Source organism: Atheta coriaria, unplaced genomic scaffold (genome assembly GCF_025399875.1).
Source record: "Atheta coriaria isolate IRGN ID8LTWV9N9 unplaced genomic scaffold, Caltech_Dcor_3.1 hic_scaffold_2_pilon, whole genome shotgun sequence".
Classification (NCBI taxonomy): Eukaryota; Metazoa; Arthropoda; class Insecta; order Coleoptera; family Staphylinidae; genus Dalotia; species Dalotia coriaria.
The window spans coordinates 1,405,406-1,419,427 of NW_027045444.1; the positions used below are offsets into that span (position 1 = coordinate 1,405,406).

The window sequence follows — 14,022 nt, forward strand, 5'->3', positions numbered from 1 at the left end:
GTAGAATTGGTGAATTATTAATAATTATTATTTAAAATTATTTTGTCATCTTAAAAAATTAAATCAATTTTTTGGCAAAATTTGGGCATTTTTAACCTTCAATAACTTTGAAACTACTTGAGATATTTCAAATATTTTGTCAAATTTAGATACATAATTGTTAATAATAATATGATTGGAGTTTAGTATTTTATTTGTATATTTAGAAATAATCTTAATATTAGTAAAAAGATGCAATTTTATCGAAAAAAAATGTTAATGAAGTTTAATCATTAATATCATCGAAAGTTATTTAGATAATGGCATTATTTTTTTAGTGTTTTATAAACAATTTATCTCTTTATCAAATCACGTGAGTTTGTTAATATGTTAATTATTTTTGTGGTTTGAAAACGCATAAATGTAAGAAATGATTTTTTTATTTATATTAACCTTATAATGCAATTTTAGTCAACTTTGAACGTTAATAACAAAGAAATGAATGAAGTTATTTAAATTATTTTTTAACAGATTAGAAGATACTTTATTTGCCAATATACTTGCGTAATTTCATCCATTTAATCATATTATTGAAGAATTTATAACCAAATTAGTAAAAATTAGGTTTTTTACTAAATTTTATTGATTTCATCAATTTGACCCGAGTTTTATTGCTAATAACTAATAGACCGTTGAATAAAATATTATTATTTTAACAGATATCCATAAACAATATGTTTCTTAATATTTATGCAAAATTTGATTCAAATTGTGTTATTTTTGTAGAAATTATCCTCAAAAAACAGAAATTTGTTATTTACAACAAAAAAAATTGTTTTAATTAAATTTAACCAACTTAAGCTCTTAATAACTATCAAACTATTAATCAAAATATAACTAATACTCCATATAATGATAGATAATTTAATTATCAATAAATTCCCCAAAATTTGATACCGTTTGACCAACTTCCCAAGCAGCTACACCAAAATTCCTAAAAAAATGTTTTTTGACCATTAATAAACTATCTCACCATCTACCTCTCCGTGTCAACGCAAATCTAATGCATGTTTAATGCTCGATTTTACCACACGCACCACGCAACATGCGCGTCGTGCCGTCGATAGGTTCTTAATTAAGCACCGAGCGAATATATAGCTAGGTACACACGGCACACGCTCGCGGTCTCTCAAAATCATATTCGAATCGAATTGTCGAATGTCGATTATCGGCCGGTCGGATCTCGGGGAGTGGGATTTAATGGTGGCGGGCGCGTAATTCGATACTTCATGCTCGCTGCTGCACGGTGTACACGCAATGCACAATCACCCACTCACACACGTATGCATACTTACTGGAGTAGAGATATACAATGCGTGTGCAGCGTACAATTGTGGCCGTTATTTGGCGACGAGCGACAAGCCACGCATTCGTAATGAATATGTGATCAATTCGCAATATTCTTCGTTGAAATGGTTTTAATCACGTGTGCGGAGAGAATTAGTTTGGATTTATTTTGTTGTTGGAGATATTTTTTTATGTAGAGGCTAGAGAATTACAGATAATGTTATCAAATTTGCAGGGTATATTTTAGATTAAATTCTTTTTGAATTGGCGTTTAGAAATTGTTTATATCTTTAATAGTTTTGTTGTTATTTGTTATTAAACTTCACAGAACAAAAAATTGTTACAAAAATGCATTTTCTTATGATTTTTGCAATATTTTGTTTATAAATTGTCAAATGTTTATAAAATTATGTGTGGATCTTTATAAATAAATTATCTACTTGGTGTTAAAAGAATTTGTTTATATCTTTAAAAATGTTTAAGTTATTAACAATTAAAGTTGATCAAATATAATTAACAACTTAAAAATTAAAATTTTGTGACATTTTTTAGTATTTTACTTATAAATCCTGCAATTATTAATATATCACTATCAAATTAAGCAATTACATAAAGTATTAAATTATGTTTAAACTATTGAAAGAATCAAATTGATATATCTACTCGTTTAAAAGTAATTTGCACTTAAAATTGCATAAAATCTAAAATCACATTAAAATAAAATAAAAATGTTTTCATTCACATTTTCCTTAATAATTTTTAAAAAAATATTTAAAAATCAATAAAAACCTACATAAATATTAAGAAATAAATTATCTATCAATGTGTTAAACAACATTTATATTTTTGCTAATAGTTTAACAGTTATTCACGATTAAAATTGATGAAATGTTCTCGCAACACAAAAATTGTGTAGAAATTAATATTTTACGCCTAAATCTCGAAATAAATAAAAACCTAAATACATAAACAAAATCCAAGGGAACCCTTGCTGTTTCTATTCGTTTGAAGGCTTCAAGACAAACTCGTCGACGAGAATTATGTTCATGTCCAGATGCAAATTAGACCCGGAGCAGAGTCGCGGTGGTCCCGTATATTACCTCACCAACTTCTTCGCCGTCGCCGTCGCCATCGACCACAACCTTTTTCTTTTCTTTTTAATTAATAGAAATGTAAAAATGTAAATATTTGTATAAGCGCACATAAAAGTAGTCTCGTAAAAGATCGAGATATTTTTAATATTTTAATTTGGACGCCGAGAGCAGTCGTAAAATCACCGAAACGCCGAAAATTTGTGGCTAATTTGACGAGCACGGACCACCGCCGACTACACCTTGATCCACTTGACAGCAGAGTAGAAATATTTAGACTTTTGGACTCTTGGCGACCGTTTTTTGGGTGAAAAACTGAATAAATTACAAAAAATGTGATTGGTCATGATTTGGTGAGTTTAATGGCCAATAACATGAAAACGACTGGAGGAAATTTAATTCTGTTTGCAGATGTTTATAGAATAGTTAATTATGTGTTAATTTTTGAAAAGTTAGTGTTTTTATACTGGGTGGTTTGGTAATTATTGAGAAAAATGTGAAATTTGTCCAAAAAACTTTTAATTAATTTTAATATTTAATAAGTCAATATTTAGTACACAAAATTCGATTGTTTCAACTTATAATTATAAATAATTTATCTATTAACAATCTGTAAAAAGTTGGCAGTTTTATACAAAGTGTTGTAGAAATTATCATAAAAAAACTAAAATATGTCATGTTTTCAAAAATCAATCATAATTAAATTCTATTAGTCAACTTTAACAAATTATAACTCATAAACCACTCAATGAAAATTAATTTTCTTTTGATATATTAATAGATAATTTAATTGGTTACCTCTGTTAGTAATTTCAGTAGAATCCATCAATTGTAGCATGCGCAATACTAAAAACTAAAAAAAGTGTCGCATTGGGAAAATTTCAATTTATCATAATTTGCGTTTCCGTGCGTTTTCATGTGAAAATCTCGTCGAAAAGCGGTTGTGACTTTCGGAAAATTAATGGAACATCGTCTCCACGGTCATGACGGTCCTGACACAACTCGTCTCGTACGAAATTTGCTCGTTTTCGCTCTTTTTCACTCTCAACTCGCGTGTGCTTTCGTTTTTGTTGCGTTTTTCTTACGTTTTCGCCTCTTGCAAGTCGCAAATGTTAGGAAACGTTAGTGAAATGTTAGCTAACGATCGTGAATGTCGTGAATGCTTGCCGTTGTGTTTGTTTGCAGGCGGTTTTTCGGTTTTCCGGCGAGATCGATTAGGCGTAACGACGCAACTGGCGACGGTGACGGTGACGGCGACGGCGACACAATCGGCAGAGATGGAGGAAAATCCAACGACATTTTCATAAACGTTTTGAAACATTGGAATATATGTATTTGTATTTGTGTGTGTATGTGTGTTGTGTGCATGAGAGCAGGCCGGACGGTTCACACACTTTGTCGTGCGCAGGAAATTGATGGAGTCGACAGGAGTTTAACTTTGATCGCTTGCAGGTCGCTGTGCTGCGCGAAGAAAATTAGTTTTTCTCGTGGGAGCATGTCACTGTGTTCAATCAACTATCACGTGACTGGCATCGATAAAATATGTTATGATTTTCACTTATTTTTACTTGATTTTATTATTTTTAAAGTAAAAAATATATTTATTTGATTTTAGTTTGTTTTTCGTATATATCTCAAAAAGTATTATAAATTTATTAATCATTTAAACGTGATTTAAAAACAGATTAATTATTTTATAATATAGTCAAAGAATAATGAAATTATTTATAATGGTTCATTAGTTATAAGCTTTTAAAACACCAAATTAAAAAATTATTTTTCTCCAAAATGAAACTTGTTAGTTTTTTACTAATTACGCAAAAACTATTAAAGATACAAAATAATGTCTTGCAAAAATAAAAAGCAGATAAGTTTTTGCATCAATTGATAAAAATTCCGTCAAATTTCTTCAAAACTTTTCGATTTATTGGTCTTTAAAGTAAACTCTTCTAAAATTTAAAATTTTACAACATTCTTCATTCGATAATGTAGCTTAGAAAAACATTGATCAACATTTCAGCTCTCAATTGCATTGATGAATGAAAATAACAAAGTTTGAAGCTTTGAAGCACTGAATTTGTAGACGAAGGCGAACGTCCGGTGCTTATTTCCGTTCCATTATTCGTCGATGTCTCAAGACGAGAAACAAACGAGCGTCGATGCAGGCAAAGAAAGTTTTCTCAAACAACTAACTGAAGAACACTGAATTCAGGTGAGTACCTCTACATTACATTCTGTTTTCGTCAGAACAAGAACCGATCAATAAGGAAATGTCAATCAAAATCAGCATTATAATGTATTTTTGTGTTTTTAAAAATTCTCAGTAAACTGGAACATTTTTATTTATTTTAAACTGTTAAAGAGTAAAATGCGTCGCGACGCCGCTGACGCCACCGCCGACGCCCCGGATTACGACTCTTTTCGTTTTCCAAAAACTCCCTTTCTATCCCTTCATTTTGCGTCACGTCTGCTCCAATTCGCATCTAGGTACTTTTATCCCAAACAGTTCAAACTCACAAACTGCGTAACACGTTTCAAATTTATGTCTAGTACGCTTCGAGAAACACATTTGTCTTTCTAACCTCGAGTTTATCATCGATTATTTACTAAATACATTAAACATAGGTATTTTGGTTACTTTAAAAGTTTTAGGAAAGAAAATTTCGCTAATTAAATCCTAGTTTAAAAAAAACTTAAGTAAAATCAAATTATTTTTAACTTTTTTTATATTTTTGGTAATAACTAAAGAAATAATTGCTAAACTTTAATGAAATTAGGCAATATTAGTCTAAAATACTTGTTTTATCATATGATGTTTACAAAAATTAATTATCAGTATTTGTTCTTGAGTTATTTGATGGTAAAATTAACCCTAATTTTGAAAAGTAAAAGATGTTTATAAAAACAAATTATTTCTCAATTTTATTTATAAAACACAAGTTATTATACAATAAACTACATTATTGAAACACCTAGTATTATTCAATAAAATTTTTGATAATTATAAAAAAAGAAAAAGTAATTTTTTGAATTAATTTAGGAGTTATTGTTGATTAAAGTGGAGATATCACTAAAAACACATAATAAAAGTGACAAATCTTATATTTTATTGATTTGTGTCTAAACCACTTAATATATTATTAAGTGGTTATAAAATAAAAATACATTTAATAACAATTAATTTCTCTAAACGTATCAAAAAAGAAAATGCATTTTTTTCAATTGGTTTATGAGTTATAGTTGATTAAAGTTGCACATTAAAAATTAATAAATTTCAACCAAAACAAAACTGTTTGTTACACTCCAAATAATTAGCCTAACCACCCTGTATATTCCACCCAGATTATTCACCCCTACACCTACATAATTCCTTCATAACTATCTCCTTAAAAAAATCAATTATCTCATAAAACTCCAAAATAATCCTATTTTTAAATTCAACCAACTATTCCTATAAAAACCTTCCCACTCAAAACACTCTAAACTCTAAGCTGATATCAAAAGCTTTCATTTTATTAACACCCACGAATAACTCAACTGTGGAAACAAGATAAGAGCCGTTGTTGATATAGATAGCACAATTTAGTAAAAATGTGTAAGCTTTTCCAATCCTTGGGAAAACGCCAACTAAAAGCTCTCGATCTCTCGTGTCCGTTGGACGTGTGCGGTGTGGCTGTTGCGCGAGGCGCCGAATCCGACGCTGCCACCCGCTCCTCATGGTGGGGGAGGTGGTGCTGCCCCGACCACACCGCACGACCCGACACACAAAGTGCCTGCATCGACACCACTCCTCAGCGTTGGAAAAACTGAGGGCGTGGTTATTTCACACCAGAAAAGCTCACATTTTCCATTATCACAATTTTTAAAATAATTCAAAATCAATTTTTTGTATTTTTTAATAAATTACTAGATGGATATCATAGAAAAAAATAAAATAAAAAATACTTACGTTTAATATTTGTTGTTTTGTGTATGAAAGCTCAGTGAAAGCTCAGTCACTCACACCACGATGACCCGACGCGTAAAGTTTGCGTTCCGACACGTTCACATCGCCCGAAAGCTCTTTCACCAACACAGGCGATCGCACAGCAAAAAGGAGGTGATAGTGTGTGGTGTGTATCCGCAAAAGTTGGTGGGGGTAGATGAGTAGGTGTCGCCGGACGCGCGACCATCTGGGTGGGGCGCAACGCCTCCCGATTGGCTGCGCACGGTGTTGGTCTGGTGTTGGTTCAAACGCCTCGTGAACCAATCGTGTGGGTCGCAAGGCGCGTCATTAACACACTTGTGTGCTAGGTGGGGGTTTATCGCGGCGCCGCGATAGGTGTGCTTGAGGAGGGGCGCGTTGGCAGGAAGCCGTTTCTCGCGCCGCGCGCCAACCTTCCCATAGTCTTACGTTACACTCAACGAGGCGCAGAGGTGTCGAGAGCGACACTATACCACCGCCGCGCACCACCAAAAACCGCAATTCAACCCTTTTTCCGGCGGGTAGAATAATATCCAAGTGTACATAAAATCCCACAGTGCGTGTTGTTTTCCAGTGTTGGTTTCAGTGAAAAGCTCCAAAAGGATGACCCTTGAGTGGATTCCATCGCCCATGGGCAGTATATGAATTTTCAAGTTGTATCCGTGGAAGATATCCAAAGGGATCTGAGGATAGTTGAGTGTTGAGTTAAAACTTTCTTGTGCGGTTGACCCGGAAAAAAGCTCGGTGCCTGGGTGAGCACTGGACGGCCAAATGCGTTTCGAAACTGCCCTCGATCACCACCTGGCCAGCAGCAATACGAGCATCGCGACGATCAACAGCGGCGGCGGCGAGAGGCAGACGACGATGGCGTACCACCCCTTCCTGCAGCTGCCAAGACAGACGGACTTCTCCGTGAGCAGTCTGCTGACCGCCGCGACCAACAACTCCTCGGGAGCTGGTGCCGGTGGTGGTCGGGGTGCGAGTTCGCCGTCGTCAACGTCCCCTGGAGGTGCGGGAGGTGGTGGAGGTGTTCAGAATACCAACGAGAGGAGAGATCATAGCGCTGGTGGAACTCCACCGAGTGGATACTTCCCGGCGGCGGCGTTAGCTGCCTTCGGAGGGCAGAATCCACATGCTTGTTATCCGGGGACGTTGATTCCCAAATTGGGACATCCGCATCATCCGCATCTGTCGGGGCATCCGTATACCACTGCTGAGGATGTAGTGTTGGCGGCGGTGGCGGCACATCAGCATCATCCGGCTATGGTGAGGCCGTTGAGGGCGATACAACCGGAAGAGGATGGTGTGGTGGATGATCCGAAGGTTACGCTTGAAGGGAAGGATCTTTGGGAGAAGTTTCATAAGTTGGGGACGGAGATGGTCATCACCAAAAGTGGAAGGTAAATTTATTTTTGTTTATGTTGATTGATGATGAGGGATAGAAACGAATCGAATCAAATGAAGGAATTTGTGGTTTTTGAGGAGGTAGTAGGTACTCGTAATGTGAGACTGGTTAAGTAGGCGCCAAGTTGACTTAACGCGCTGGAGAGGTCTTAAGATTAGGCTTAACTAATCCGTGTTTATTTCGAAGGCGTGTTACTCAAGAACGGTGCTATGGAATTTGACCAGCGATATGTCAAATTGTAGCTGGTTAAATCTGTCATGCAAAGAAGTACTTGAATTTGAGTTTAGAGGTAGCAAAGTGTTTTAAAATCAGCCCCAAAGTGAAAAAACCGTTAAGATAATTAGTTGTGGAATAGTCAACCGTTTTTAAAAACTAAATTTCTCGAATACTTTTATATATAAAGAAGTTTTGCAAAAATGAGTTGATAGAGTATTAAATTATCTTTAAAATGGTGTATAACATGTTAGGGTGGAATAAGGCTAAAAGGGATGAATCTGCCCTTAAAGTTGCTAATTGACAAAATTTTTTTAAAAGACAATTTAAAAATTTTGATTTTTTTGCTTTAAACATCAATAACTTTTTTTGTAGTTGATATATCACTCTGCTTTCAACGTGATAAGAAAAACAATTAAATTTTGTATATAACCAATGTTAGTTTTAATAACTAAATTGTTGCTAAAATATTCTAATCTGTCATCGAACAAAATTGAAGTATTTTTGATAAAATTTTCCGTATATTCAAATCAAGATAACTTCTGTTTGCAATGTTCAATATTTTTCAAATAAACTTCATCTTAAAGAAAATTTTATCCTCTTTTAAATAATATACATAAACATAGCGAAATTTTAAAAACAATATACAAAAATTGACAAAAACTCAAAAATTTGTTTTTTTGAACAAGGAATTTCTTATTATTTATACTTTAAACCATGAAAAACTATTTCAAGAACCATTTATGAATGTAGTATGTGATAATTGTCGACTGAAACATTGATTACGCGTTGACGTGTGATTACTTTGACATTTTTAGCGGTGCCAAAACACAAACACCGCGCTTTGTAAAAACTGATATGTGATAAGTAATAACTGATAAGACACTACAACAAACCGTCGGCAGCAAACTTGTTAAAATGTCTCAAATATTTTCCCTACAAAATAAGGCACTATTTTTCACAGAACTTCTGCTTTTTTTATTTTGAGTTCATTTTTCACTTTCCGTCGGCACGTAGGTAACTGCAATAACCTAAAACTCAACAAAACTCAACAAAAGTTAATTAACAGGAATTGAGTTAGTTATAAAATTAGTATGCAGCATAATTCATAATTCGTGCCTTTGTTTCTACCGGCTTCTGAATGCATTTATTTACTCGTTAATTATCCAAATAATAAATTAACGCTTACTAATTAGTTGCGTTTTGCGCAGCGAAAAATTTCAAGAGACGTTTTTGCTTGTAACTTTTGAACAAATCATCGGAAATTTACAATGAAGACATCATTAGAAAGATAATTAAATGGACTTTATAATTATTTGCTAATAATAAGTAAATCTTGAGTGCAAAGTAACAATTTTTGAGGTTAAAGTTGAACTTTTTTAATTTTTTAAGTGAATTTGAATTGTTAATAACTTTTGATACAAGAATGGGACGTTAATAAGCAAAACACAATTTGATAGATAATTTAATTAGCTTCAAAATGATGTATAACTATGTTATTTTTATTCATCACAAGTACGAAATATTTGAGGTTAAAAAAAGAAATTTAATTCGTGCGAAAATTTTTACTTTTTTCCATTTAAATCTCAAATAACTTTTGTTATAAGTATGATATTATTATACACATTACACCAAATGACAGATAATTTAATAAGCTTTAAAATGATGTCAAACAAGCCGCATTTCCTTAACGCTAAATCCCCATAATTTCAATTTAAACAAACAGTGTAATTTTCTAATAAAAACTTTGCGTTCGCTTTAAATACTTTTCAACTTAATTATTATCATTATGCTGGTCGCAGCGACCGGATTTAATCAGCAATGCGTCCGTTTATTCCCACATTAATTTACTCCATCATCTCGCATCTTAATCAAGTCCAATTCGGCGACAAACAAAGACTTTTTAACAAACAAAAACAAAAAACCTACACAAATTAATGTGTATCACTCTTCATATCTAATCATCTTTTGTGTTCCTATTCTTGTTTTGAATTATGAATTATAGTGTAACATAAATATGTATTCTTTGTTTCGTTTTCGTGTTGCGAGTGTGTCTGAGTGTTAATTTAGTCGCCGCGCGGCGAGTCCACAAATGAAACGATTAGCATAATCGTAGTGATGTGCGCATCGCATGCGCGGCCATTACGCGCGATTATTATTCTAATTGGCGATTACTCCAAGACTCGCGGCCCGCCGCAGAACATTATTCAGCGCATTTTATTACACACTCGATGCGCGAGTGTCACTAGACGTTCGGCTGTTGTGTGCCTAATAAGGCGATGGCAGAGCGGTGAAAATATTCAAAACTTGAGTAAAACTTTAATAAACTCGCTGAGTAAGCGGCACTGTGCGAAAATGGCGTCGGGTAACGAATATAAGTGTTTGGTGGATAATAACTAGTATAATAAGGTGCATTAGCGGCGACTTTGTGTGGATTATCGACTAGTTTCATCAATTATTTTACTAAATCGCTTCTGGGGTTTGAGCGGTTTGTCGGAATTTATTCATTGAGACATCATTTTGTAGCTAAATAAATTATCTATTAGAAAATATGTTATTATGAATCAGGACTTAATTAGAAGTTTATTAAAATTAATGATGAATGTCAGAATTAAGAAAAAAAATTATTTTTTGTTTTATTGTAAATAATTTATGAAACACTTGGTATATTAAAATTATAAAAATGTAGGTGGATAGGGAATTAAATTTGCTTTCCTGTGATATATAACACAGTAACATTTTCTTATGAGAAATTTGTTTTAATTGACTTCAAAGTTGAAAGTTTTTAAGTAAAATTAATATTTTTAGTGTTTGAAGAAAATTAATGTTTTAATTCAGTAAATCAATGATATCTTGGGAACTAATTATTAGAATTCATTCAACCAAACGTTATTTCGTAGGTAATAAAATTATCTTCTAGAACATATATAAGGGTTTTATTTTGCATTTATGGAATTAGTGATAAACTTAAAAAAAAACTACAAAAATATGATTTTATAAACATTTTATTAAATAATTCTCGAAACACTCGGTATATAATATTAATAATAATACCACTAGATAGAGAATTAAATTATCTTTAAAATGACACCATGCAATCCACATATTTCCTCCAGGAAGTGACTTAAAATTGTGTTCTAACTCAAAATATTTTATTTTTCTTATAAAAACAAAAATCAAATAAATCTTACACATACATTTCCGGTCAAAACGCGTGAATCTCGTACAAATCCAAATACATAAAATAAGATAATGAAGCGTGATGCGTTGTGTGCGAGCATCCTAATTAGCGGCGCGACGAATTCGTGTGAAGAATCGCTTAACGCGAACGCCCCGAAAATAAATCTGTAAATCAACAATTACACGCTCTAAAAATGTGCGCAGCTTAAAAGCTCTCATTAGACGCCGAAATTGAAGTGTGAAAACGTAAAAATGACGCCTAAGACTAATTCTCATTTTTCGTGTTCTGAAAATAAATGTGATGTGTGTCATGCGTTGCTTTGACGGCGAGCTTTGCGAGCTTTCGATCGAGAGTTCAAAGTTGTGTTATAACATAGGGTGAAAACTTGCATGGAGAGCGGCAGGGAGGTGGTTGCGACCCTTTTACATTTTACCATGTATTTTTTCACCCCTCGACCAATATTCGACCGGCTGGGGTGGTTTTTACTACCCTTAGCTGTGTATTTATAATATTTTTTATATTTTGGTGAAAAAATTTTTTTGAAACTTTTAAAGAGATTTGAGTTAAATATTAAGACGTTTTATTAAATTTTTGTGTTGATGTGTGTGGTACATGTGTATAAGGGTGGTTTTTGGGGGCGTCGAGTGGGTGCAAGGTAATGATTGCCACTCGAAAGCGCTGAAAAATGCTAATTTACTTGCTGTGTACACAGTGCTTTTGCATTCTATTGAGCGTTTTCCCTTTTTCACGCTTTTCCGCTCGCTTTTTGTGTTTTCCGCTCCGCTGAAGCCGGAAGTTCAACTAATTTCGCAAAAAGTGAAAATTTGTTCAAAAGTTTTTGCTCAACTTTGAACGTGGATAACTCTGGAATGGGTGGGGTAGAAAGTTTGAGGTTATGTTATTTTAAAGAGAATTTAAGTAGCTTTCAAACTATGTAACTTAAAATAGTTTCAATTAATTTGTTTGTTTTTAATTAAACATTTTGTGTAAAAAAACACATATACATTTTTGAAAAATTTTATTTTTTTGTTTAAGCTTAATTTAAACAATGTTACAATAAACATAATACAATTTCAAATACAAAATTTTATAGGGAATTTAATTAGCTTTCAAATAAGCTATAATTTGTTAAAATATCTCAAAAACTTCATGAGTTAGACGTTTAAATATAATTAATTTCAAAAACATCAAAACATCCAACTTACTACTTGAATTTTAACAACAAATAAAGCAATGTTTTAACAATTTGTTTATAAAACATTAAACATTTTTAAAAGCAAATTTAATCAGCTATCACCCCACGTGTCGCTTATCAGTATACCTATTTTTCATGAGCAGTTATAAGCAAAAATATAACAAAAATCATAAAATGACTTAACTTAAGTCCTTTAAATTTGACATTATTTCACAACTTACAACCAAAAACTCAATTTTTTTACTCAGTCAAGTTCTTAATTGCGCAGCCGACGTAATGAGCACTTTTAATTGACCGCCTGGGTCGCGTACGCCGCACATGCTTCGAGTTGACCACTTGAACAGACTTAAGTCAACAAGAAAAAATACACTTACACGCATACACAACACACCGCCGTTATTCCTGCGAGCAGCAAAAAAGCGATTGTAAAAGAAGACATCATCGGACCTCCACACAATCTTTCGATAATTATAGGTTAGCTTACGCGTCCTCACAAGAGTCTCAGGCCGATATTTTGATACCTACTCAAAATGTTACTTAAGTTAAGTCAAGTCAAGGTGTACTTATTTTAAGGTTTATGCAAACACTTTGTATGTGTTTCAAGTGGCGTCGACCTGCTGTCGAATTTTCGTATCGCTGCTGCCCCTTGGGGCTTGCATGCGGCCGCATCCTGAAAACTGACTTAAGTTAACTGACTTAATGAACGGCCATACACGCGCGCCAACAATATTTCAAAATCTGATGCAATGTTTAGATAATGCTTTGTTTGCATTTGAATTAAATTAAAATTATAATTTTAAAAGTTTAAACATTAAAAAACACCCTTATTCAAGGGATGAAGGGATTTTTGTCATACATAATATTAAAGGTAATTAAATTATCTATAAAATGACATGTGACACAAGTTTCTAGCTTAAGTAGTTTAGGAGTTATTGAGGATTTAGTGAAAAGTGACTTAATTTAAGTCAAATATTGTTTTTTGATGATTACTCATCATAGAAAACGTATTTTTAAAGTGTGATACATCATTTTAAAGGTATTTTAACCCTCTATCACCACATTTTTATCAAAATTAAATATAACTAATATTTTAGGAGATATGGACAAAAATGTTTTTGTTGAACGCAAAAATAAGAATCTCTGTAAGTTGCACCTGTTGTTTGTTCTTGACTGTGGGTTTTAAGCTCAACCTATGTAATCGTCACCGTCCGGCGGGCATGCACTCCGCGTTTGCAGTGTTTCGTTAATAATAGGTTCGGTAGGTGAGAAAACTACCTACCTAATCACCGCAGCGCACAACCATACAACCATACCTCGTTTGTCCGTCGAGTCGAAATCATGTGTTCACACACAACCCATCCTCACATCTTCTCATCTCTGCTCCTTCATTCATTCGCATACCACACGCACCAACACTTCTTGATTATGGTATTCCTACTTCCCAACAATTTTTTGCCCCTTCGCCAAATATACCTACATGCGTTTGGGGATGTGTTGGTCAATGGTCAGTTCAGGTGTGTGTGGTCGGCAGGATATGGCCGTGTTTTGAGTGTCCACGATGTAGACGTGAGCGTAATTGACGGTTGCGCGGAGCCAGCCAGCGCCAGGCGTATAATTATACGTCTCGATTGTACCTCTCGGGTGTTT

The 14,022-nt window shown here is 33.6% G+C and overlaps 1 protein-coding gene and 1 long non-coding RNA gene across 4 annotated transcripts in view; one reads left to right on the plus strand and one right to left on the minus strand.

The window, feature by feature from the left end:
• Window positions 1–6,497, minus strand: part of LOC135801172 (uncharacterized) — a 29,857-nt gene extending 23,360 nt beyond the window's left edge. For all 3 annotated transcript variants that reach the window (XR_010550322.1, XR_010550321.1, XR_010550320.1), the window contains exon 1: window positions 6,367–6,497. This is a non-coding gene — a long non-coding RNA (uncharacterized lncRNA). The remainder of the gene's footprint in view (window positions 1–6,366) is intronic.
• A 321-nt stretch (window positions 6,498–6,818) lies between these two features.
• bi (T-box transcription factor bifid) overlaps window positions 6,819–14,022 on the plus strand; it is a 43,240-nt gene continuing 36,036 nt past the window's right edge. Inside the window, 1 exon segment of the mRNA XM_065315130.1 lies at window positions 6,819–7,781. Within this exon segment, the coding sequence (XP_065171202.1) occupies window positions 7,153–7,781 (629 nt within the window). The 5' untranslated portion in view covers window positions 6,819–7,152.